The sequence below is a fragment of the Talpa occidentalis genome, unplaced genomic scaffold (assembly GCF_014898055.3).
Source record: "Talpa occidentalis isolate TD23 unplaced genomic scaffold, MPIMG_talOcc4v2.1 talOcc4.11, whole genome shotgun sequence".
NCBI classification, from domain to species: Eukaryota; Metazoa; Chordata; class Mammalia; order Eulipotyphla; family Talpidae; genus Talpa; species Talpa occidentalis.
In genome coordinates this window covers 37,307,850-37,334,034 of record NW_023601104.1, presented here as the reverse complement: position 1 = coordinate 37,334,034, position 26,185 = coordinate 37,307,850, and the positions used below count along the sequence as shown (strand labels likewise).

At 52.1% G+C, this 26,185-nt stretch overlaps 1 protein-coding gene across 4 annotated transcripts; it reads right to left on the bottom strand.

Moving 5' to 3' along the window:
* Positions 1–605: 605 nt before the first annotated feature.
* Positions 606–25,860, bottom strand: CD276 (CD276 molecule). 4 transcript variants are annotated; one of them, XM_037502903.2, is made up of 9 exons: positions 25,769–25,819; positions 23,961–24,025; positions 12,787–12,919; positions 10,115–10,453; positions 9,642–9,938; positions 6,061–6,195; positions 5,052–5,093; positions 4,058–4,093; positions 606–1,978 (listed from the first exon to the last, which is right to left on the bottom strand). In XM_037502903.2, the coding sequence occupies exons 3-9, from the start codon at positions 12,863–12,865 to the stop codon at positions 1,956–1,958; spliced, it is 951 nt and encodes a 316-aa protein (XP_037358800.1). In that variant the 5' UTR covers positions 12,866–12,919; positions 23,961–24,025; positions 25,769–25,819; the 3' UTR covers positions 606–1,955. The 4 variants fall into 4 exon arrangements, with proteins under 4 accessions (XP_037358800.1, XP_054544670.1, XP_037358802.1 ...); XM_054688695.1 differs by having other exon boundaries at positions 23,961–24,064; positions 25,769–25,813; XM_037502905.2 differs by lacking the exon at positions 23,961–24,025 and having other exon boundaries at positions 25,769–25,860.
* Positions 25,861–26,185: the final 325 nt, after the last annotated feature.

Genomic DNA, 26,185 nt, shown 5'->3' with positions numbered 1-26,185 from the left:
TGCTGGCTCCACACCCCTGAATCCAGCTCCCTGAACCTTGTTTGCCTACCATATTCCACCCCACTTCTCAATCTTTGGAGATGGAAGGTGGTAAAAACCCAGGCCCATTTTTTCATATAGGAAAACTAAGACCCAGAGAGAAGCCAAATGCCCTGCCCAGGATCACAGGGCACAGCTAGGCCCTGGACCTGGATTGGGACTATCGACTCAAATCTGGTGCCCACCTCACTGGGCCAGACTTCAATAGCATGCAGAACTCATTTCTTGTGGTCAGCTTCTTCCTGGGTCTCAACTTCCCCATCTGTAAAAGGGGGGCATTAGTAGTGGCCCTAAACAAGCCTAGGGTCTGAGTCTTCTCAGACAAAGAAATGAGAAGCCACTTCTAGGAACAGGAGTTCCAAACAGTAACCAAAACCTTTGCTTTCTGAACAGCCAGCTTGCTTCACTTGGCCAAGAGGGAAACAGTTCAAAGAGTGGGGCACTGGCTATGGAGACCTGGAGATTAAGGACTTGAGAGTAGGGAGACCCAGGCATCCCCCCCTCTAGCGTGAAGTGTCCAGGAGAGAGTTCTTCCTGAGTCCTGATGGTTAACCGATTTTCACACACTTCCAGAGAAAAAAGTTTCTACAAAGGCATTTATTTTTCCCAAAAAACACCCCCAGTTAACAAAATTCCTCAGAGTCCCACATTTAAATTAGAAATCCTGACGTCTTCCATTCCTGGAGAAGGGAGATGGCAGCAGGAGGACATCAGTTTACTCGACAAGAGGTTGGGGCCACAAACAAGTCGGAAGTATCTGCCTTCGCCCCAGAATTAGCACCATGGTATGTGTGTGTTTGTGTATGTGTGTGGTGGGATTGGGGAGACACATCGCCATGGCCCCCCTGTGCTATGGCTCTAGGGACCTGGAGGGCCTCAGCCGCCTGCACACCTGGAGAGACAATGGAAACCGTCAGATTCTTCAGTTGTGGCAAAAGATTCCATCCCTCTCTCCAGGTTTCTGCCCTGCCCCTGCTCTAGGCAAGGATTGGGGATAGAAGAGGATTAGGCATCCAGGGAGCTGTGGGCACAGAAGAGGGGTATAGTAGGGAGCAAGGCAGGAGCTCTCAAGTGAATCACAGGCCATAGCAGGCAGGTGTCAATTTCCTCACCGACATCCCAGGTGAAGGGCAAGGCCCTTATCTCACTTTGGGTCCCCAGCTGACACCCCAAGGTTGCTCAATGAAGCTAATCCCGGGGGGCCACAGGGATGCCCAGAGCACAGCGCATCCAGCACCTGGTCCCACAGTGGGGGGAGGGGGCCTCACAGGGCACAGTCCCGGGTACCAAGGAAGAGAGCAGACAGGGGCAGTCTACACGTGTTCCAGCACGTGTGCCCACATGTCTCCCTGTCTCTGGGGTGGGGGTGTCTTCATTTAGTGTGGGAGGGAACAGGCCAACACAGGGGAGGCCTCTAGACAGGAGGAGAAACTGAGGCTGCAGTGGCCCAAGTTATAGGCAGGCGGGAGAAAAGGCAGAGAAATGCTAACTAGCCTATCAGGTCCATTGGAGGAACAAGACGAAGGATGAGGATCATGTCTTTGGAGAAATGTGACGGAGAATAATGTGTCCATTGGAGAAAAAAGGCAGCCAGATGGTCTATGCAGCATGTCCACTGGAGAAATAAGGTGTCAGGTGGTCTGTGGATTGTGTCCACAGGAAACAAGGCAGCAAGATGATTACGGATCATGTCACTGGAGAAATAAGGCAGCAGGATGACTTAGGAATCATGTCCATTCGAGAAATAAGGTTGCAGGGTGGTCTATGCTCGTGTCCTTTGGAGAATGAGTAGACCTGCTACAGAGGGGGTCTCTGTGGGGGGACAAGGCAGCTGCCAGCCCAGGAATCACACAGAGGTCCCAATGCTGCCAGAGGCAGGACCCCAGGGTAGATACAGCAGCTCGCCGGTCCTCTGGTCAAGCTATTTCTTGTCCATCATCTGAATTTCATGGAAACAAGAAAGGGGAGAAAGCGTCAAAGGCCAGGAGTTCTAATTTGGGGAGTGCCAGAAGCCCTTGTCTGTGGTCCCAGGGAGCAGGTGTGAGTGGCCACAGCAGTCTGACCAGCAGCTCCCCCTGTGCTAAGGGCTGCCCTCCAGGTACCTGAGGGAGACTATCCAGCCGGCTGCCTCTCAATCCCCATGAACCTACTCACCTATGCTCCTACCTCCCTGGCTCCTCAACCTGGCCAGCTTTCCCTTCCCATCTCCCCTGCCTGTCCACCAATCTGTCTTCCCAGCCTGGCCCACTTCCCTCTGCTGGGAGGAAACCCCCTTCTTCCTTCTTCTTCTCGCTGATTCCCCAAAAGCAATGCTGTGGGGATCCTCCTTCCCTCTGGCTTCTGGCCTCCCTGTAGAGAAGTACCTGGTGGGTTCTTACCCCCAGCCCTGTCACCTCCCTGACCTGAAAGGAGAGTTTAGAAGAATGGCTGGGGGAGGGGGTGTCCCTAGCCTTCCCTCTCCCATTCTCAGGGCTACCTATCCCTGGAAGTAGCTCTCCTTTCTGGGGACCACCCCTGTGCTTCTCCAGCATGGTCTGAGGCTGGGGGCCCGACTGCTGTGTGGGGGAGCAGGGCCAGGAAGCCACCACTCCACACGCCAGGCCACAGCTCTCTTCAGAAACCAAGTGGACATTTTATCTCCATCTGCCGGGTCCTTGTATGCCTCATTTGGTTCAGAACAACAGGGAGAACATTTATTTCCCTCTCTCCAGACCCCAATATAGGCCTCATTACTGCCACTGAACATTCTACAGCATTTTAAAGCTTGCTTTAGAGAGCCTTTCTGCATTTGTCGCCTGGCCTAATCCTGACAACCACCTCATAAGGGAGGTATGACAAGCTTTTGCCCCATTTCACAGATGAGGAAGCAATCCCTGGGAGGTCATGGGCACAGACGAGAGCCAAGGTTTCCTGCCAGCCAGGGAGCTCTTTCTTCAATACATCATTGCCTTTCCTAAAACCTCTCACTGCTCTTCACAGAAGGCTGAGTCTATCACACACATTAAATTTTGCACAGGTATCTGAGAGTCCCCTCCCCCCTGCCTCTGGGCATTTCCTGAGGACAGGGCCATAAACTTCCCTTCTCCTGAGAGGAAAGCCAAATATAGAGATCAATGTCCAAGAATTGGGTGAAACTTTATTTCCTAAAAGAGACACCAAAGCAATCCAGGAAAGACAACATTTGACAACCTGCTTTGACTCTCTAAGTGGAAGCCACCCATATCTGGGGGCTAATCTGTACCAAGGAATATTTTTTTCAAAACACACATTTCCACATAAACACATATATGCGGTTGTTGGCTACTTTCAATAAGAAAAAATCTCCTACTAACCTCCAAGTGACCCACTCCCCAATGTCCACTCACCTGCCCCCTACTCACCCACCAAGATCAACTCACCACCCTCCACACTTGAAAGTCCCTAATAACGTAACTGCTGCTGTTAGAATACGGGAACAATAATGACTGTGAACATTCACTAACCACCCATGAGGCACAGGAACAGGGCTGCCCGTCTGAAGAGACATTTCCTAGCCTCACTTGTGTTAGGAGTCCATCGCTAGGTTCGGACCACTGGGATGTAAACAGACATGTCATGAGGCATTCCTAGTCAAGCCCTAAAAAAAATGCACACCCCCCCCCCCCGCCCTTGTTTCTGCAGAGGACATGGGAGCTGGAGTAACTACCTTGGACCCGGGTATAGAAGCTTCGAGTTGAAGAGGTCAGAAAGCAGGTAAATGGAAACTGGACACCTGGGGCCATAAGGTACCCTATGCTTAGGCCATTACAGGAGAGAGACACAAACTCCCATCCTGGGCAAGGCTCTGCCATGTTGGGGTGTTGTTAGAGCAGTGGGGACCTTGGTCACTCCTCCCTCTGTCACATCACGGCATGCTCTTCTGGGGAGGGAGCCTCAGGTCCTAGGAAAGGGTGGTTATTACCCCCACCTTCAGTGACCACCCCCCAGCCTGCTACCCTCATTGGGCACACACGCGATCTCAAGTGCTGTGAGCCTTTACCTTCTTTGCCTTCAGCGTGTTTCAGGGGTCGCAGGGCTGTAAAAGAAGAAGGAACACAGTTAGTGGAAAGTGGTGGGGTAAGGGGTAGGCAGAGGGACGGGAGTTCAAAAAAGTGAGGACTAGAGGACTGGAAGGGGGCAGGGGGCAGTGAGAATCAGAGGGTGGGGGCACCATCACAGCAGCCCAAGTAGAAGTCTTCTCTGTCATCTCTCACTTCCCTCTCTGAACCTCAGTATGCTGTGTCTGTGCAATGGGGACCACTCCCCTGCCCTCCAGGTAGGAGAGATGTACAATGCATAGGAGCATGCAGAGCTGACACCAAATCTCCCAGCCATGGCTTCTCCCCACTCCTCCCTGCTGCCAACTGAGCATGAAGAAATGAGGCCTGATCCCAGGGCTGTCTCCACATGCCACACCCAGACACAAAAGCAGAGAATTAACTGGCATCATTACAGCAGTCCCCAGGTATCAATTTCCTGCCGTTCCTTCTGTGGAGGTGGGGAGGGAACCAGCATCTGCTGGCCGTGTCCCAGATGGCTCGGTGAGAACAAGTCCAGGAGCCCCGGGTGGGGAAGGCAGTGAGGCCTCCAGCAGCCACAGGCCTTAGGAACATAATATAATGAGATGACAGGTTGTGTGCTAACCCTCACAACCTATGAAGGTAAGCAGTGATAATGAAGAAAGTCTCAAGAGAAGCAAAGCAACTTGCTGAAGGTCACTAGTTTATATGAGCTGAATCTAGAACTGAAACTAAGGTGTCCTGTCCCCTGAGCCCTCACAGCCCCCTAGGAAGCCATGAGACTCCACAGTGCAGGGTCACTCAAGGTGGATGGGCCTCTAATGGGTCAAGGCAGGCAGGAGAGAAGAAGCAGCACTGAAGAGAATCAGGGCAGATCTGCCTGCAGGCCTGGGCAAAGATCTGACTCCAAGCACAGGACACACTTTCACCCTGGGTCCTTCCCTCTGCCAAGACCAGCTCCATGCACACACTCACCCGTCTTGGATCCTTCTCCATCTCCATCCGGGTCCTCAGCTCCTGGAAGAGCAGACAAAAATGTTGCCAGTCCTACTCTCCTCACTGCACTGCACTTGGAATGCAGGCTGAGCAGCCTGGACCTGAGGTCCAAGTGCTGGTCAGAGGCAGAGCCTAAGACAGCACAGAGCAGAGCCCTTGGCAGATGAGAGGGCTCCCAGCTGGGAGTCCACTGGGCCCCCAACCAAGGACCAGCAACTCGTCCCTCCACCTGACCATCCATCCCATCACCTCACCCATCTACTCACTCCCCTACCACTCTGCAGCATGCACATCCACCCATCCTTCCACAGCCCACCCCGCCATCTGCCTGTCACCCCACCATGCAGCATGTCAAGTACCCAACTCTGTCCCCAATTCACCTGGGCTCTCTTCTTCCGGACACCCAGTCATCTGCTACTTCAACCATCTGCCACTCTCATGCTTCTTCACACGGGTCCCACCTGGCAAGGTCGACTCACCCACTCACCTACCACTCACCAGTTAACGTATTCACCAAGGTCAAACCACCAAGGTCAAACTCGCCAGCTACCGCATCCAAAGGCCACTCATCCTGACTCCCCAGTCAGCAAATGGCAGTGGCTTCAGACTCTCCCACTCTAAGGCCGACACACTTTCTCACAGTGACACACAAACCCACTAAGCATCCCACTTGTCCTGCTCAATTTCCATGCTCTAAACCTACTCTTATTCACACACACTTACTCCCTCCCAGTCACACTTGTTTGCACAGACACATTCATCCCCTCGTCATGCTCAGCCCCACGTGCCCACCGCTCACTTCACTCCCCTCCACACTCATCCTGCCACATTTGCATAGGCCAGGCAGGCTCACACTTGTTCACACACACAGCATACTCAGCCTCAAGGTCACACAGGCACAATTCAGTGGCACTTGCATACCCCCAACTCATGCTGACACTGGAAACTGACACCTACATGAAGCACCAAAAGACACACTTTCACTCACCTGCATTCTCCTCCTCACAGCTCTGTTTGATCTTTCTCCAGCACACGAAGGCCAAGGCCACCAGCAGCACAACCAGACAGACAGAGAGTCCCACAGTCACCCACAGGGCCTCAGGGGGGAATGTCATGGGCTGCCCTGGGAGATAAGTAGGGAGAAGAGGGAAAGGCTGTCATGCCTGACACCCATGGCCCTGAGGTCAGCACCCACTGGCTTCAGAGTATGAATGGGAGGCTCATACTCACAGTGCTGGGCCCCAACACTATGAAGAGAACTCAATTAAGCTCCCATCCCCCTCATCCATACCCCCTCTAAACCCTGACACAGCTGTGGATGGTGTGGACATGCCCCAATCTGGCAAGCCTCATCTAGTTGATGAGGCTCAACAACCTTCTGGGGTTCCTGCTGACATTAGATTAATGCTTCAATCTCAGGATGATTCAAGCACATCTACAATCTGACTGCTGACATCCCTCCTAGAATTTCTTTCTAATTCCACCACAGGAGCCTCTGCTTCAGTCAAACTGGTGTCCTAGCCGTTCTCTGCAGAAACCACTGGCTCCTTCCAGTCTCCACACCACTGCTGTCAGTTCCTCCTATTGAAAAGTATTCCCGAACTCTCCATCTGGCTCAAGATTCACCTCCTCCTGCCAGACCCCCTCACTACTCCAGCCCCACCTGGTGATTCCCCTTCCTATAGCTCAGGAATCAGTAAACAGTGAGCTGCAGACCAATCCTGTGGTCTGTTCTTGTACAGCCTGTCAAGTGAAATGGTATTTACATTTGTAAAGGGTTAGGAAGAAGGAGGAAGAGGAAGTAGAGGAGGAGGAGAGAGAGAGGAAGGAAGGAGGGAGAAGGGAAGGGAAAAAGAACAAGCAGAAGCAGCAGGACAGAGATGGTATGTGACCCTCAAAGCATTAAATATTACTGCCCAACCCTTTACAAAAAATGTTTGTAGGTCTGTGTGTTCGGATGAGGGCGTGCACTGAAGGTGCCAGGGAGAAGACTTAGATTCACCGAAGATGAGGCGTCTTGGCCAGCGGGAAATGCAGCCGGCCTCCTACCAGCTCTCTGGACAGGAGGGAAGGAGCTGAGACACACCTGGGTCAGAGCTAGACTGTTCTGAGCATTATGTGGGCTCATGGTGCACATCACCCTCCAGCCCAGTCCCCTGACCCATGCTGGGTCCTGGGCAGAGGCCTTGGGAACACAAAATCTAACAAAAGACAGTGCTGCTTTCCTGTGTGCTCTGGAGCCATCAGCGCCAGCAGCCCTGGGCAGAAGATGCCAGGAACCATTCAGCAGTGGAGGCCCTGGCACAGAGGCTGGCATTTGCAGCAGATCTGGGTGTAGCTAACAAAATGGTTACTCTGCACAGTAGACACAAAGGGACCCATCACCCTGGGAAGCAGAAGAGGAACAGTTGACAGGAGTGGCCCAGAAGCCAGCCCATGGAGCACATGGAAGAAATCTGTATGGAACCCCCAGGTAGGGTTTCTACAGCAGAGGAGGGAGCTGAGCCACAGAAATATTCCAGGGAAGAAGGGGCTCTTTCTGTGTTCATCCTGTGGCTGACCAGTAAAAAGCAGGGTTCAGACTTGAATATTCAGGCTGCAGTGTGAGTTCCACAAAGCCCCCTCCTCATAGAGCATTAACCTCCAGCCAGTACAGGTGAGACCAGGCTGAAAAACCAAAAGTCTGAATCCCAGAATATTTTACAAGGCACAAAGCTGCCCAAAGCGAAATACAGGCCAAGGGCTCCAAAGTAGGCCAGCCCTGCTCTAACAGAAACAGGAGGCTGGTGGCGGGGAGAGAGGAAATTAGGCTGAGAGGCTAAAAGTCGTGTCCTGATCCTGGTCCATCTGCTCACTGCAGGGTGCTGGAGCCAAGGTCCATGGATCCCCAGGGATGAATTCAGAGGGGCCCCCTGCAAACCCTCAACATATAAATGCAAACTACTGCATTTATCATTTATCCAAAATTTCAAAGAGGTGCCTGACCCCCCCCCCCTCCCCGAGGCAGCGTCCTTGTGCTGGTCTGTGGCCTTGGGAAAGTCCTCTTTCCAAACTAGCTTCAGCTTCCTAGTGTCTGAAATGAAAGCACTTTATATGTTAGCTACTGCAGTTTGAAATAAAGATTTTTCTCTGAGGTGAGGTAAGCGCTCTCCAAGCAATCATGTGTATGCCACAAACCCTTTCTGCACAAGTAATAAATATCCATCCAGGTGGGTGCAGATGCTCCCGAAGACACCTGTCATGGAGCCCCTGAACTCCCACCTACCCCTGGAGACTCCTCTCTCTGACCATGCCCACCCATTGTGATCACTGCCCTGAATAGCTGGTATTTCTCATTCTCTCTTATTCTCTCTTGGAAGTCATGGGAAGGGAAACAATGAAAACCACGCAGAATCTGCTGTCCTGACCCCAGACTATGCGGGGAGGTCCCTGGGAAAGCTCAGTCGGCCGAGGGGGAGAGAATGAAGAGCCAGACTGAACTCCAAACACAGATGGGGACTACCTTTCTCGGCCTGTGTGTGAGCCAGAGCCCACAGGGGGCACACTAAAGGATGGGAAGGGTGTCTGGGCTAGGAGTCCAAAGCCAGAGATTGAGGGAATCCCAAATGGAGGCACAGATCTCGTGCTTGGCCACATGAGGGCAGCAGAGACAGCCCAGCCCTTCAAGTCGCCGTCTTGGTGGAGCTCAGCTCTGGAAAGCTGACATGGATGTAGGGTAAGGTAAAAAGGATCAGGCTTTTCTGCCCTCCCGCCATTAGGACAGATGAGGGAACCCTGTGGTCCTGAATGCATGCCTGATGGCGGGCACCTGGAGTGGGTACACCTGGGCTGGGAGACTGAGTTTATAAGGGCGGCATCACAGGGACACCAGCAGAAGCAGGAGAGAAAGAGAAGCAGAACAGAAGCCGAGAGAAAAAGAGAAGCAGAGAGAACGCCAGAGAGCCCAGATAGAGTGAGGATTTGCTGGGGGCTGGGAGGACTGCCAGCCTCCCAGCCCCCCAGCACCCCTGCCTGCCACATGCCTGGTAAATCTAAATAAAAGCCTGCAAAAGCCACTGAGGACTCTGACTCCTCCTTTACCCGGTCTGCTGGATCAGAAAACCTGCCCCGTGCCCTGTTCCTGTCCTTACATGGACCAGGGTGAGGGACTGGCCACCTGGAGGGCGCCAGCTGTCTCTCAGGATATCAGAATCAGATGGCATCCTGGCTACAACACCACCTTCTCATCATCAGGAGCAGTTACCGCAGCAAAGTGCTGCCTCGTCATGTCCTTGCGCCACACCCTAGACCTCCCGCCCACACCTGGGATCTATACCTGATTCCAGGCAGACACTCAGCACCCTGAATAGAACCGCAAGTGCCACCTAAAGTGTTTTCAGGAGGCCAATATTACAAATGATTCTTGTTAGCTCATTAAAGCAAGTTCTATAAGCACTTTTGGGTGGAGAATTTGAGACACCTGAAATGTATAAAATGTAGGAAAACCAAAAACTCTTCTGACTGCTAGCTCCAGTCTAGAAAAAAGCGACAGTTCCGCCACTCATCTCCAGCTGTTGGTCTGTCCCTTACCTGTGATGGTGACCGAGCCGTGAGCATCCTGCTGCAGCACCGGGTTGCGCACCAGGCAGCTGTAAGTGCCATTAGCTCCCAGCACCACCCTCAAGACGCTGTGCACGTCGAACAAGCCCTGTTCGTTGGCCATCTGCGATGTGGTCACATTGCCAGTCAAGGGCACACCCTGCCCGTCCTGCCAGAACACCTCTGCCTCGGGATAGCCGCGGTAACTGGAGCAGGTTACGGTCACCATGTTCCCGGGCCTCAGGTCCTTATTGGGCTCCAGGGTCATGCTGGGTTTCGAGTAGGGAGCTGGAGGGGTGCAGAGGGTAGAAGGCACAGGCCAAGGTGAGATCAAGCAAGGGGGCATGTTGGAGGAAAAGCGGTCCTGGGGTTGAGTACAGGGGTCAGCCTTAGGGCAGAGGGTTAAGGGGTCGTGGAAAGGGTGAGGGATATACCAGGGGAGGGCACCCCCTTCCTGCGCTCACCTGCCACCTGCAGGCTGACTGCAGCACTGCCAAAGTCCCGGATGCTCACGAAGCAGGTGAAGCTGCCCTCATCAGCCACGCGCACACGCTGTAGCCTTAGAGACGCGTTGCCCTGAGCCAGCAGCTCAGGGAAGAGCGCTGTGCGGTTGGCATAGGCGCTGCCCTGGTCGCGGCCCTCTGCGAAGCTGTGCACCAGCTGCTTGGTGTCGGTCAGCTGCCAGATGAGGCTGAGCTGTGCCAGGCTGAATCCGGGCTCCGGTGAGAAGGAGCAGCGCAGGGTGGTGTCCGTGCCCACCAGGGCCACCACGGGATCTTCTGGGACCTGGACCTCCACAGCGCCTGAGGCGGGGACGGAGGATCAGCGTGGGCCAGAGAGGAAGACCATGGTCCCCATCCCCTCTCAGGTTAACTCCAGGCCCTTTCCACCCAACCTTCAAGGCCTGAGCCCAAGGTAAGTTTATTACTTGTGGTCCTCATTCAATCAACGTGGCTACATTAAGCACCTACTATTTGCCAAAAGTTATAACACAATGGAGAACAAGACCAAGGTCACATCCCTACAGAATTTACATTTTAATGGGACAGAAGGACAAACTGGCACACAACTTCTCATTAGCCTGTGATGAGGGGTGTGAAGAAAGATGACAACTGATTAGAAAGTAATGTGGTGGCTTTTCCCAAAATCTGGCAGGTACTTTGTACCTATGTGCTGGTCTTATTTCTCCATTAAGCATATATCCTCTTTACGAATTGGGAAGAAGAGTCTGAAAAGAATGTATGTATATAGAGGTTGCTCTGGTAATATAGGTTAATGGAGGTTTCTCTGGATGAGAAAGGATCATCACAAGTTTTTTTTCTATTTTCCTAAGCTTTTATGCAAGAAAGAATACTCGAGCTTTCAAATGTAGTAGTAAGGCACAGTCTCTCTAAAGAAATACTAAACTGAGATTTAAAAGGAAGGAAAAAGAGTCAGTTTAAGAGTGTTCCAAGTAGAGGGGACAGCAGGTGGGAAGGCCCTGGAAGACCCGGCTGGCAGCTGAAAATACCAGAAAGGCACAGCCAAAGCCTCTGGACAGGGGGGCAGGTCCAAGCCAGACTACAGAGTGCTTTGTGACAGCAGGGAGGAATTCAGGGTTTTCTGTGTGCAGTGGGAAGTCATCTGAGCATTCTGACTGGGCATAATCTGGACAGCAGTGCTTGAAACACATTCTGATTCTGCAGTGAGAATGGACTATTTCTTTCAGCAGTCCCTGTAAGAAGCAGTGATGGCTTAGTTTCAACAGGTGGCAGTGGTGATGGAGAGAATGAGACAGATTCAAGGTTTGTGAAAGCGAGAGAATCAACAGGCTTGCTGATGGATTGCAGGTCAGGGGACCACAACCTTCACTGTAGGCAGGGGGAGCATACCCAAGAAACCCACCGCCAGCAGGTTCCCCTGCCACCTATCCTGGGAATTTACTCTGCGGCATCCCCACCCAGTAATCTCTCTCCACCTGTTCCAGCTTTTCTGTAAGAGCCCTGGAAGTGAAGCAGAGGTCCCCACAGCCTTTGTGTTCTGTGGGTGTGCCTCTACCCTGGCATTACCATTCTTGGGTATGGTCAGTTAAGTATGTGCTTTGGGTACCAGCAAAGCAGACATACTCAAAACAAGTGAAATTCAAACAGTCTTGACACAAAACTTTTGAATAAAGCACTTATTAAAGGTTTCTTGTATTTAGAAAAATAACACTTTATGATTAGTATTTTTATTGTGAATTATACACAGAGGGAGTTATAATGTTGCCGTGCATAGAGATCCCAAAGGCCTTTAGCTCACCGTGGAGTCCTTGCTGCCTCCAACCAGCTTGAGCTGCTGGGTCAGTGTACCCCTTGTAAGGGGCATTTAGGGGATGAAATCCAGAAAACATCCTTTGTCTAGAGAAATCACAGCTGCCACGGGTAGAGATGTACTTCCTAATTGTGACCAGCAGACGGCGCCAGACACCTGGCTTTGTCTTGCTGGTGGCAGCACAAGGTCGTTTGTCTGTCCCCCTCACCTTCAGAGACAGATTAGAATTTGAAAGATGAAGAGGATATAGTTATTAAAGTAGCTGCCATTATTGCATTCTGGCTCTGTGCCAAGCACTACGTGGAAAGATTTACATCATTTACTCAACATGGCTATTGAGTACCTACTATGTGGCTGGCACCCATCCTGGCACTGGGAATAGAATATGCTCTTTGAGCAGTAGAGGTAATAATAAGCAAGGAAATGCTTAATGTGTTAGGTGGAGATAAATGCTTGGGAGAAGCATAAAGTAAGACGAAGGACGTGGATTGCTATTCATACAGGGTAGCCAGGAAAGCTTGCTGGAAAGGTGATATTAAGCAAAGATTGAACAAAATGAGGGATCAAGTCATGCAGTCTACTGGGGGCAAAGTTCCAGCAGAGGGAATAGGATGTGCAAAGGCCCTGGGGAGGAAAAGGAATGCACACAGTGTGTCCAAGAAACAATATTATCGCATTTACTGTTCACAAGAAATGTAAAGCGAGTTGTCTATTAGATCCTAGAGGTAGAACAAATATGGACAGGGCACAGGGGAGATCGCCAAAACCTTCTCATCCCTGCTGGAACAGTGAGGCTGCAGGAGCCAAGATGGGAGTGGGTGCCCTTCCACGCTGCTCCCCTCACCTGTGAGGCAGAACCACAGGACACCCAGGGTGGTGGCCACGGGCGCACTCCTGCCAGGGCTGCCCCAGCGATGTAGCATCTTCCCGTGAGGCAGCTGACAGCTGGGCTCTCCGTGGTGGAAGGCTGGCCCTGCCTGTGAGGAAGAGGAAATGAGGCCTTTGGTGAGGTTTTTGTGTCAAAAGGTCCTCCCCAAGCCTTCTGTCACTTCATGTCCCCTGGATCAGCTTGGGGGGAGGGAAGGCCTCCCTCCCATACCCAAGGCTCCCTGCCGAGTGGTGTGTTTTCAGAGATGCAGGCAGGAGGTAATTGAGTCACTGGGGAGGTTGAACCAGAGGAGGCAGGGCAGGGCAGCTGGGATCCACCTTTCAGACCTAAGATGTTGGTATACTGATACAGGGAAACAGCAGCAGGCAGCAGGCAGCAGGCAGCAAGCAGAGCTCAGTTAGCTGCTGCTGCTAGAATATGCACAGCTCACCAGCTGGCAGGGCAAAGGAGGAGCTGAGGCTGCAACCAGACTTAACAGGCTGAGAGGTCTGAAAGGTGTCCTGAAGGCAGCTGGGATCACTGGAGGCTCATGATTACCTGGCCAGCACCTGCAGGGTCATGGGAAGCCCTGGCAGAAGGGGTGAGCAGGCCTGGGGGAAAGCAGCGCTGGGGGACACAGGGAGGATGGAGCGGGGGTGCGGGGGGAAGCATAGTTTTGAGCCCAATAACTAGTATGACATCCCCCACAAGAACATGGGGGCTTAATATCAGGCATATGAGGTCAGCAGTGTTGGTGCAGACTCTTCAGGGCAGAGTTCAAGGAGGCACCTGGGTATATGGCGGGGAGGGGGTCTGGAGAGATGATGTTAGCTAGATAAACATGTGCATGGAGTGACCAAGACCCACCAGAAATGAAGAGGCCAGGACTGTGGCTACCGTAGGGCTGGAGCAGGACTGAAAGGTAGACCTGAGCCAGGGGACCCCCGGACCTCCCTGGGTCCAGTCCTGCTCCCAGTCCTGGCTGCCCCTCAAGTTGTCTTCCTTGGGTTGCCTGTTCCTACTTGCCAGGCTGCTGCATCAGCCTATTGCAACCCAATAGTAATGCACTATACTGGTGCACAGGGATATACTGGTGTGTATCCCTGCGGCACTCTCTGAACCACATGGGGTGGTCTCATAAAGAAATGAGCACCTGGCGAAGTGAGGTGACATTGTTAATATGACGTCATTTGCTGGTTAGCACAGCTGAGGATGGGGTTTCCCAACCTTGTGTCAAAACTCTGCCTTTCGTGGAGCAAAGCTAGCAAACCTCATCCATCAGCAATCATTAGCATCAATTCCAGTCACGGTCTCCCAGCCTCACCCCTTCTGATTCCAGCCAAGCACCCCACCCCCACACACCCAGCAGCTGGGCTGAGGGACTCCCCCAGGCCAAACTGGGTAGCCCAGTGCTACCCAGCTTACACACACACACACACACACACACACGTTGTCTGCAGCAGGGAAGCCCTAAGCAGCCACTTCCTTCCCAGATGCTTCCGGCCAACCTGGCAGCCTCCACGCCTGTGGCTGCTGAGTCAGCATCCTTCCCACTCCATTCATCAAATCACCCCCAGCGGGCACCGCATCCTGTCCTCCAAGGGCCACCACAGCCCACAGGAAAAACCAGTAGTAACCTCCCTGCCTCCTGCCCTGGAAGACCCAGGGACCAATGCTTAAGAAGCACCCTGAGTCCAAGTCTCCCTACTGCTCTTTCACCCCCAGAATGTTCTTCCTGGGCCACCTGCCATACCCTTCACACAGCTGCTTTGCCTGACCTGTGCCATCCTGACCTGTGCCACCACAACTCCTGAAACCCTCCTTACTGCCCTACTATCTCCACTGTGTCCCCACCAAGCCTATTCTCTGAGGCCACTGCCTCTTAGGGCTTAAGACAGGAATCTGCTGCCCCTCCTGCTCAAGAACCTCCCATGGCTCCCCATTTTCCACTGAAGTAAACCCACATTCCTCTGCCCAGCTCTCAAGACCTTTCTTACAACTGTCTCCTCCATACACCAAGCTACTTCTTGCCACTGGGATGTCACTCCCCAGTGTCGGGAATGCCTGCCCTCTATATAAATGTGGGGCATTGGGCAGCGGCTGTCTCCTGACCAGACCCTTTAGGGCTCCACGCAGACCAAGGATGGGATGCCTTTAGGCTTGCGCCCTTTGATTCCTTTCTTGGACTCAGGACCTAGGAATCTTCCTACCCTCATGGCCTATTCTGGAGAGAAGCCTGACGGCACAGAACAGAGGACATCTGAGAATCCCAGGGCACCAAGGTTCCTACCCCAACAGCTGGGCCCCTGGAATCAAAGGCAGAAGTGAGCACTGCTCAGGGAAGGGCAGGAAGGCCTGGAAACAAAAAGCCCATCACTGCTCCTTGACGGGTGGGAGCCCCAACACTCAGAGCCTCGTGGAGATTCCGACCACACACCCACATGGGCCGGCCTGCCCACCTTTTCCACTGGGAGTTCTCATCCCAGGCAGCAGCCGCCCTGGAACCGTCTTTCTCCACCTCCCCTCCCCCACCCTTCTATCTTCTCCTCTTCTCTTTCCTCCTCTTCCTCTTTCCTGCTCTTCCTCCTCTATCCCAGTCCCAGGTGAATGTTGGGATTCCAAGGACCTTGCCAGGAAAGACCAGAGAGTACCTTGGCTTGCCCATTGGAGCAGGAATAAGCGGCACAGGACATCCCTAAGGGTCAGGCTTCAGCACAAGTGGAGCCACAGGAACACCCCTGAGAGACAGCCAAGACGTGCCCCCATAAGGCTGAAATCAGAAGACAAGGGCTGAAACTGGGCTCTATACCAAGATGCCCTGGACACGGAGATGCCCACAAGGGACCTCCCCCCTTGCCTGCACCATGACCACCAGCAGCACCCCATATTCTCCCAATCCCTGCAGGGGGAGCTTGGACAACACTTCCCAAAAGATGAGAGGGGTCAAGTCACATTATCAAGTGACAATCTATGCTAACCAGCATATCGTTGAAGCAAAGCTGCTAACAACAACATGAAAGTCAAGGAAGCCATGGACCCAGCTGTGACTTCAGCAAGACGCACACTTAGACTGCTCTGACTCTGGAGCTACATTTTTTCCTCAGCCGGTCTGAGTGCGGTTTCTATTACCTGTGATTGAGGGAGACCTTGAATAGACATTCTTTCATGTATTCACTAATTCATTTCTTTTTTTTTTTAAGATTCATTTTATTTATACAAGATCCAGGGTATAGGCCAGATGTGTGGGAGGGTGAGAGGATTCACCAAAGACAGAGCAGGGAGCAGAACAGGCAGACTGACCGAAATACACTGCTGAGGGGAGCAGAGGGCGAGACAGGAGAGGTTTGCCATGCCATGTGGGTTGCTCTGCGGCCGGCGGGGATTGAACTGGCACTGCCAAGGCTGTGGACAGCTTCACAGCACTCAACTGCGTTCAACTGCCTGCGCCACCAGGGAGGCCCACACTAATTCATTTCACTATTCACTGAGTGCCTGTTGACAGACACTGGGAACAGGGAGATAAGTCAGTCAGGTGCTGTCCTCAAGGAGCCTGCATTCCCATCAAGCAGATGAACATGCACACCATTCCCCAGGGTGCAGTCCAGTATGCCACTGAAGATACAGCGAGGGTTACTTGGAGGCACCTCAGAGACACAGTAACCCTGAAAAAGGCTGAGCCACTGGCAAAGAGGCCCCTCTCCAGCCCCAAGACACCTGTCCTGCTGTTGCCTCTCTGCCAAGTCTCTTTGAAACTGTAGCAAGTGAGCCCAAAGTTTGTCATGTTCCAGTTCCAGCTCTGACTTTGCTGTGCAATCTTAACAGGTGACTTCCCTCTCTGAGCTCAGTGTTCCCATCTATAAAGAATTTTGCTGGATGCCAACAGAAATTCATTCATACTTTAAGCTTCTGTGTGCTATATCCTTAAGATCTAGTCAATTAGCTGTCATGCAGTTCACATTGCAATGTGTAAAATGACCATGGCAAAAAACACTAGCTTCTCTCTTATGTATTCTATTCTCCTGTAGAATTTTTAGTTAGGCACATAGTCACTTGCCTAAATACTACAAGTCCCAGGCTCCTTTGTACCTGGGTGTGAACACATAACCATTTTCTTGCCAATAGGGTGTGAGAGGAACCTGATGTGTACAACTTCTGGATCATGCCCTTAAAGTGAGAGAACATACTCTCTCCTTCCTCTTCCCTCTCCCCCTCTACAGCACAGATGTGGTGAGCCATCTGGGATCATGCTGGCAAAGATAACACCTTAGGCCTGCAGAGTCATCAATCCTGGACATGCCTAAACTGTCATAGGGCTGAGAATTAAGCATCTATTATTGTGTAGTCACTGTAATACGGGGTCTTTCTTAAAGCATGTGAAATAACCAAGTCAGGGAGCCAGCCAGCCTTCTCCTCTTCTTCACCCTTTTCCCCTTCATGAAATTGCCACTGGTCAGAGCAGCAGAAGGAAACCACCTAAAACAAGTATTTTAAGATAGGAACTGGACACTGACCCATCCCGTTGGGTGTGGGGTTATCTGTATGGGTGGGAGGGGCTGAAGAGTCAAGGAGGTATTGAAGGTTTGAGCAAATGGGCACAGTTAGGGAGAAGAATAGCTCCTACCGAGCTTGACCTTAGATCATCCATGCCAAAATGCCTGATGGACTCAAGGACACAGAGCTAGAGTTATGCTAGCTCAGGGAGCACCTGCCTCCATATTTGGGTGGTAATGGAAGCCAAAGTAGAGAGAAACATGGAATAACATCTGCAACAAATTCTGGAGACACTGCAGAAGTTAACAGTCTGGTGTCAGAGCAGGGAACCTCTCTCCCGCCACCCCATTAACTTCTGTTTAGCCCCTGCAGTGATGGGCACACCCTCCCAAGGGGCCCACCGACTTTTGGGCAGCTCTCATTGGTGGAAAACTTTACCTTCCATAGAACCAAAAACTCTTTTCTGTCTGGCTCGCATCAGTCCTCTTTGACCCCCGGAAGCACAGAACACATCTCCCCCTCCCTTAAAACAGCCTGTGGGCCCCTCTCCTGGAGGGTGGCAGCCATCTCATAGCACTCACCAAAACAACCCGAAATAACACCATCACCCCTGTGGCTCATGAGGAGAAGTCATTTGCACACATTGTTGCTGATGGGTGGCTCAGCCATTCTCTTCTGATGGATTTGGGGAAGCGGTGGAGTTTTGTAATTATTACTGGGTTTTTTTTTAACATCCAAAAGGGCAGCCTTATTATAAAAAGGGAGGGAAAAATAAAGGACACTTGTATAGACACAAGCAGGCAGAAGAAGCTGCCCCTGAAAGGGAGGTTGGTGAGGCGAAACACCTGCAGAGTCACAGGTGGGTGGAAGGGCTGCTGTCGTTTTATAGTTATTATTACACTGGATCTGGTTGAGCCCATCACTCCAACTGCCATGAGCCAGTATTAGCAGCAGCAGCACTAGCACTGGGACAAAATATACATAGCATGAGGTTTACATTTAGCATTTTTTGTATACAAACAGTGCATTAAGTATGATCTCAGGGCTGTGTATGATCACGCCACCCACAATCTTCTGAAGTACTGCTTTGACTGCACAGAAAGTGCTCAGTAATTTTTTTTTTTGGGGGGGGGTAATGAAAGAAAGAGCAGCGAGTAAGGAAGTTAGGAGAGGGGAACAGGTCGTCAATTAGGATCAGGAGACCCCAAGCCTATTTATCAATATGACTAAGGAACAATTGTTGGGAACCGGGAGGTGCCCCCCAAGCTCAGGTGTCTAAGCCCATTGATCAAATTGATGGGAGTCAAGGTGCCCCCAACCCAGCAAGGAGTGGTGTGTTTGGAACACCAATACAGCAACACAATGCTAAAGCACGGACCAAAGCTAGTTTCGGGAAGGCAGGCCAGGTAATGTGGGAAATTCAGTGGGCCTCAGTAACCTAGGAAACCCCATGGGCTCCAACCAGTCAGCAAGAGACACAACATAGAGACACCCAATGGCCAAGCTCCCACTCCTTGCCCACTCTACCCTTATAAACTTCGGCTTTTCAGCCCCTCAGCAGTATCCCACTTGGGACCTCTCTCTGGTCAGAGATCTTTCCTGTCCTTCCTCTTATCTCTCAATAAATCTCTTGCTTTTCTACCTAACTCTCCTCTCCACATTGAATTCTTTCCTCTCTGAAGACAACAATGGAGAGAGTAGCCCCAGGAGGTGCCAGGACCCTCAAAGTGTGATTCTATGGGACTCAAGAGAGGAGGTAGATGGGTTGTTAAGAACCCTAGATTGATTCAGGGCACAGTAGGAAACTGGAATGCTGAGATTCTTACTTCTGCCCCTTCACCTACTGTCTACCCTAGACTGTCCTCAAATACTCAGACAGATTCTCAGAGATCTTATCTCCAAGTTCACTCTGTACCAGGACAGGCAATCCCATGGGCCAGAAAACAAATCCATTCCAATCAGATTACACCTCCCCACTGGCCTGAGCTTGAATTTCTGCTTAACAAACTCTGCTCTTCCTTTCCTTGACAAGCAAACAAAATAAATGCTGAGAACTTCCCTGCCTTTGGTAGCTAGTCGATATTCTTAGTTAATTGGCTCCGTGTCCTTTATTCTAGAGTGCCTCCCTGTGGTTCTAGACTGACTCCTTCTAATAACAGGGCCCCACTTTCCTGCAGGGAACCCAGCCCAGATGGTGCTGGTGGGGCTGACCCCTCGCCTCTGGCCTTAGCACATGACCAGGCCTTCTTTCTGATTAACTGATCAATATGCAATGTTAACCTTATTGAGGAGAACTTAATTTTAAAGGGAGATATTTTTTAAAGGGCAACTGTTTACTCAAAATAAGTCAGTGGTAGAATTTCAGGCATCAAAGATTTTTTTTTTTCTAGATTGTACCCTCCTGTACAAAATACCCCCCTCCACCTGAATGTGGTTCTACTGCTGGTTCTGGGTGTTGAATCAAGTCCAAGATCAGCACATTTCTCTGTAAAGGTCAGACAGTAAATATTTTAGGTTTTGCAGGCCATCCAACGCATGTCACAACTACTCAACTGCCCTTGTAGCAGGAAGCAGTCACGGGCAAATGAGCAAGCAGAGCTGTGTTCCAAAAGGATTTTATTTATGGACACTCAGACTTGAAGTGCATATAATTTTCATGAATCACATGAATTTTTCCCCAACCATTAAAAATGTAAAAACCATTCTTAGCTTGTGGACTGCACAAAAACAAGTGGCAAAAAATTCGGCCGATGGGCTATGGCTTGCAGAAACTGGTTTAGAGAATCTCTGGCACCACTGCCCAAAGCTACCCAGGTAGCAGCAAAGATGGGGAGCAATAGGGAACTGGGACATTAACTATGGCATATCCATAGAAGGGGATGTTGTACACTTCCAAAGATTGGGTATTAATAGGAAAATAGGTCCGTGACATATTGTTGATTGAAAAAAGTATGTTACAAGTTGCCTGACCTCATTTCCATATCAACTAACTGTAAAGCCCCATGGTTGCAGAGGTAGTACCCTGTGTCTCTCTATCTGTACTGCCACCCTTCCCTCTCCAGTGCTGAAACCCCCTGAGTCTTGCTCCTAGGCCCTCCTCAACTCTACTATTTTTTTCCAGATGATTTCATCCATCCCCATGGTTTTAAATATCATTTTATGCTGGTGACTCCCAAATTTACTTCTTCAGTCCACACCTCTCATCTGAGCTCTAAACTTAAATTCCACTGTCTCCCAAACAGCTCTGTTCCAATGACTCACAGAAATGTCCCTCTTAACTTGTCCCTTTTGAAACTCTTGATTTCTCCCTAAGCCTCGTCCTCTCTAACCTCTCCCCTTGGCAAAGGTACCACCTCCAATAAAGCCTGAGTTTCCCTCACCCCTACAGTCCATCACCAAGAACAGCCCCTTCTAACCCCAAAATAGCTCACGGGTCTGTAAACCACAGCCCAGGAGCCAAATCTGTCCCACCACCTGTTTTTGTTCAGCCCACCAGTGAAGAATGGTTTTACCTTTTTAAACGGCTGGAAAAATCAAAAGAAGAATATTCTGTAACACATGAAAATTATATGAAATTTAAAATTTTCAGTGACCATAAATAGTTTCACTGAAACACAGCCACACTTCATTCATTCCCATACTGTCCGTGGCTGCTCTGGCACTACCACACCAGAATGGAGTAGTTACAATAGTCACAAAGCCAAAAATATTTTCTTTCCAGCCCTTTGAGGGAATAGTTTGCTGACGCTGGATATATCTTCACTCTATCCCTCTCTACCGCTGCTGCTCTCTCTGGTCTTCAAGTCATCATCCTCTCTTACCTGCATGACCACTGATGCCTTGCTCTTGTCTCCACACCCAGTTCCATACTCCAGTCTATAGCCTACGCAGCAATCAGAGACAAGGCTATAAAACATCCAGTTTATCACGGCATCATTTTTAATGTTTACCACCTCTTCCGTGGTGGACAGAGCCCCTTGGTCTGTCCCAGCCCAGGTGGGCTTCTTCCATTTCCTACATGGGATCCTCTTCCTGCCTCACTGAGTTTTTGTACACACAGTTCCTTCTTCCTGGATGACATGACTAACATCTCTTTATCCTGAGGGTCACGTTGGCAGAAAAGCTGGGTCAGAGTCTGCCACTTTAAGGAAGTCCCTGTTTTTCATTGCAGGGTTTCCTAGTATCATATGACTTCCCCTGAGCTATACTAATGTATTCTTAATTCTAGCACAGGGCTGGCACACAAGGAGTGCTACACACATTGTTTAATGAATGAATGAATGTTGAAATAGAGAGATGGATAGATGGATGTTTTTAAATAGGAAAAGGGTCTGGAAGTGTGGCCATGAGCCCAGCAAGGCAATGAGATAAGAGCCTACTTCCACTTTCCAGTTGACACTTCTTTTTTAAGATTTATTTATTTATGCATACAAGAACTGGGGTACAGCCCAGCAGTGCGGGGGGTGAGAGGACCCACCAGAGACAGTGGGGAACAGAACAGGTGGACTGACTCAAATACACTGATGAGGGGAGCAGCAGGCAAGACAGGAGAGGTCTGCACCATATGGGCAGCAACCTGGCCGGGGATCAAACTAGTTCTGCAGTGGCTGCCAATAGCTTCATAGTGCTGCGTCTTAACCCCTTGCCCCACCAGGGAGGCCCCTCTAGTTGATACACTTCTATAACTTTGAGGAGGAACCTATAATTCTTTTGCAAGTAACAAAAGAACAAAGAAAACCAGCAACACCAGACCTAGGTGGATTTTACAGCAGCCTCCATCCCTCACTTGCTGGGCCCACTAGAGCACACCCACTGCCTCTCCAGCTCTTGTCTCCTAAACCCTCAAAGGAGGGGCCAGGCCATGGTCACGTGCTGGACTGGTGAAGTTACAAGAGGTTTCCTAAAAAAAGTGAGCCTCTGACTCTGGAGTCAGAGGTATGGATTCAAATCCAGACTCTACCACTTCCCTGTCATGTGACTTTGGGAAACACCTCTCCAAGTCTCAGTTTGCTCATTTGTAAAATGGGGGTCATATAGTCTGCCCCCCATAGGATGATTATAGGATGAAACTGAGCAAAGTTATCTAAACTGATTTCATTAGGACTAGGTAATCTATAAGTGGATGGGGGCCTGGGGAGTGAGAAGAGGGGTTCTCCAGAGCTCCCTGGGAGTCCCACAGACCTTCCCTTCCGCTAATATCTGCATCAGTTTGGGCCTTTTGTATGCAAAGATAGCCACCGGGCACCACTCCCCAACCCCTGCCCAACCCCAGGATCCCACCCAAGACAACAAAATCAATTCTTCCCGTCAAAGTGATTGCTGTGTGAGTCAGGCAGCAATGTGTCATCAGGGCCAGCCCAGCAAAGCAAGGCCAAGGGCTTCTTGGCATCCTCTGCCTGCTTCCCCACTGCTTTAGGAAGAACAATGAAGAGAGGAGAACAGGACTGAGCAGATACGCTGGCCTTCCAAAGCCACGCCGTACCCACTCAAACTCCCTCTTCCCACTGAAATTGGGACATCTGAATATGGAGGGGGCAAAACCAGAGGGAGTCACCCATTTCAGTGGGTCTGAGAGCATAACCCTGCAACCTGCAAATGAGCTTCCATCTTCTAGGGCTCAACAGTCACTTGACAAGGCAGCATGACAGCATCTCAACTGGAGGTAGATGCAGAGGCTATATAAACACACGGACACACACACATGTGCGCGTCCACACACATTATCAGAGGCACAGAACTCTGGAAAAAGTGGAAGCTACACTGAGCTCAGAAGAGGTCTGGCCAGAAAAGGTACAGGAATGAAGGGAGTGGAGGGAAGGGATGCAAGAGTATAAGACAAATCACAGGGAAGATCCCGGTCGAACCCTGGACACACAGTTGCATCTACTTAAACTCTGTTGAGTCCTGCTAGGTCCCAACCTCTTCCCTCTGCGCCAGGCCCTGGCTATTTATGCCTTCCCCCTTTTTGCTGATACATCTCCCTGTCACGCCTGCCCTGGGGTGTGGGAAAAGGACAGCAGTGAGAAGGATCACCCACTCAGAGAAAAAGCCTCAAGAGCAGTGACTTCATCCTGCCCGCCCTCTTCCTCCTCCCCTGACCCCATGACTCAGGGTCACGGGCTCAGGCTCCATGTGGTCTTAATCTGGGACGCTGCTTGGATTTGGATCCAACCAAGAGCCAACCAGCCAGCAGCGGACTAGGGGACTTGTTCTCTCAACTCGCCAGCCATCTCTCTGGGTGCTGTGCAATCCCAACCCATGGTTCCATGACCACACTGCTCTCTGACCCCAAACAGTACTGCCCAGTTTATGTCAAACCCAGATCTAGCTCCAAAGAATATGGACTTCTAACCTCAGAGAAGGACTGAGGGAATTCCCACAGAAAAGCTTGAGAGTCACTCACAGAAATAGGACACACGGCCTCCTCAGGAAGGACAGCACCTCTATGACTGTCAACAGACGTGAAAGCACCCAGCCAGGCTGTCAGCCATCTGAGCAGCTCAGATATTGGCCAACGTATTTCCATCAGGTGCCCATGCAGAGGGGAACCAGGGACAGGGAGGAAAATTGGGTGAGTTCAAAGCCCTGTCCTCCTGCCTTCCTCTTACCCCCAACCTCCCACCCCCACACCCAAGCCAGCATCCACACAGTTATCTCACCTCTAAAAGGCTGGATGGTTTGATTGATAGGAGCAAGGTCTGGAGTACATTGGAAAGCTCACTGCCTGCAGATGGGAGAAATGACTGGGTAGGAAAGAAAAGAACTGCAAAGAAAGATCAGTCAGGGGACCAATAAAAACATTGCTGAAGCCTCAGTGCAAAGGTCACTCCCTCAAGAGTCTCCCTACACTAAGACCCTTAGTGCAAAAACTGACATGTCCTGTGCTCACCCTAAGTCACCAAGAAAAAATCTGCTGACATCAGGAGTGGCTTCATATCAAACTGTGATGTATTTAATGTGGGGGAGAAAGATTTGCATGCTCAACAGTTAAGGGAAGGGTTAGTGCTTAAACTTGAGAACTCCAGATATCAGGGAGATACATCACCCAAATATTCCCTGCCCCAAAAGAGCTGGAAACATAAGCCTCCACGAATACCCCACAGGCCACAGCTCTCCTCCCCTACCCAACACTCAGATAAGCCCAGCCTGTCAGACATGTTTAGAGGACTTCAATTTCCCTCAGCCTCCAAAAGCACCCCACCTTTGTGTAGGTCCCAAAACTACAAAGAAGGCTGCACAGCATCATTTTTCCTAGGGATCTGGGAGGGCAAAAAGAATAAGAGAAGGCTGAACTATATAAAGACTTCTCTTAAAGACAGAACAGCTTCATTACTTTCTCATATAGAAGCTGACAGCTGAAGACATTCCTGTGTAAGAAAGGGACCCAAGGTCTTATGATGAAACCACAAATTCACAATCGATCACAACCAATTTGAAGGTAAATAGTTTTTCTCAATTCAGTTGAACCACCTCTCCCCCCACCCCACCCCCAGCTTGTTGGCTCTACATTTGCTTAACCTTTTTCCTCACGATAGATTCCGTATCTGAGTCATCGTCACACATTTCTCAGTAGGGCAGGTCTGACTTAGAAAGAAATGCCCTTTTCTAGCAGGTACTGCCTTAGGCCCCAAATCTGACAATTGGGAGCAAAATAGCAATTGAAGTCCGTGGGGCTGCGGGATTCACTGTCCGCCCCTCTGTGTGCCCCACCTGCCCTCCATGGTGTCCAGGTCTCCCCTCCAACCAGGTCTCCCCTCCATCCCACCTCACCCCACCAGCTCCCAGGGCCTCACCCAGTTCAAACTGCCCCACCCCTGCCCCCTGCCCTTCCTTGGCCTGCATCTGCCTCCCCACGCCCCACATCTATTCACCGTTTCCCCGAGTCCTGCCGTCCCTACCTGTTCTCAGAGCCTGCCCGCGTCGTGCCCACTGCGGCCTGCGGCCGTCGTCCGGCCGGTCCCCCGCTCGGGGCTGCCAAGCAGAGCGGCCCCTCCCCCACTAATCCCCGGGGGTCCCCTCCGGGCCGCTCCCCTCTCGGAGCCGGCGGCGGGCCGGGGCTTTTTGTCCCAGGGCCCCGGCGCCTCTGCTCTCCACCGGGCTCCCGCTAGCGGCTCCTCTCAGCTCCCAGAACCTCGGCGCTGACAGATGAGCCTCCACTCCCCTCCCGCCGGGCCTGCGACCACGACCACCCGCCCGCCTCCGGCCGCCGCCCCGCGGGAGGTGGGTCCCCCAGGCGCCCGGGGCTCCGGCCCGGCGGGAAGGGCGGCCGGGGGGGCGCGAGGTGGTTCCGGCCGCCCGCGGCCACCCCCGGCCCCCGGATCGGCGGCTGGGCCCAGAAGCCCCAGGCGCGCGGCGCGGAGGCCGGCGGGGCGCGGGCGGCCGCCTCCCCCCGGATCCGCCACCTCCCGCGGCCCGCGCGCCCCCGCGCAGCCCCAGGCCGCCCCGGGCCGCGCCCGCCAGCACTCACCGCGCCGCGCCGGCTCCCGGGGTCCCGGACGCGGCCGTGTTGCCGCCGTCGCTCCTGCCGCCGCCAGGCCAGGCCCGAAGGGGGGTCGGGGGCGGCCCCGGGAGTCCGAGGGGCGGGGCGGGCGGCCTCCGCGGGCCGGGAAGGGCTGCCCCCGGGTCGCCCCAGGGCCGGATGGGCCCCGCAGGGGCGGTGGGCGGCCCGAGCCCGCCCCCGCGCTGGTCCCCACCCCCCGTGGGCACGACCCGGCGCTCCGGGACCCACCGCTACCCCCCCCACTCCACCCCACCCCCTCCCCTCCTCCAGCCCTTTCCCAAGATCCCAAGTTTATTTTCTGCGAGGGGGACCGGTGAATGGCCACCGATCACTCCCACCCTGCTGGAGGGCGGCGAGGAGCCAGAGCCGGGAGCCAGAGGCGGT

Bases quoted from the DNA above. Each gene is read 5' to 3' on its own strand.
- CD276 (XM_037502902.2), bottom strand. From the start codon at position 15,503: ATGTCCTGTGCCGCTTATTCCTGCTCCAATGGGCAAGCCAAG. The intron at 9,939-10,114 runs GTGAGCGCAGGA...GCACCCCTCCAG, and splicing joins AGTCAGCCTGCAGGTGGCAG to CTCCCTACTCGAAACCCAGC. The intron at 1,979-4,057 runs GTAAAGGCTCAC...CATGAAATTCAG, and splicing joins ACACGCTGAAGGCAAAGAAG to ATGATGGACAAGAAATAGCT.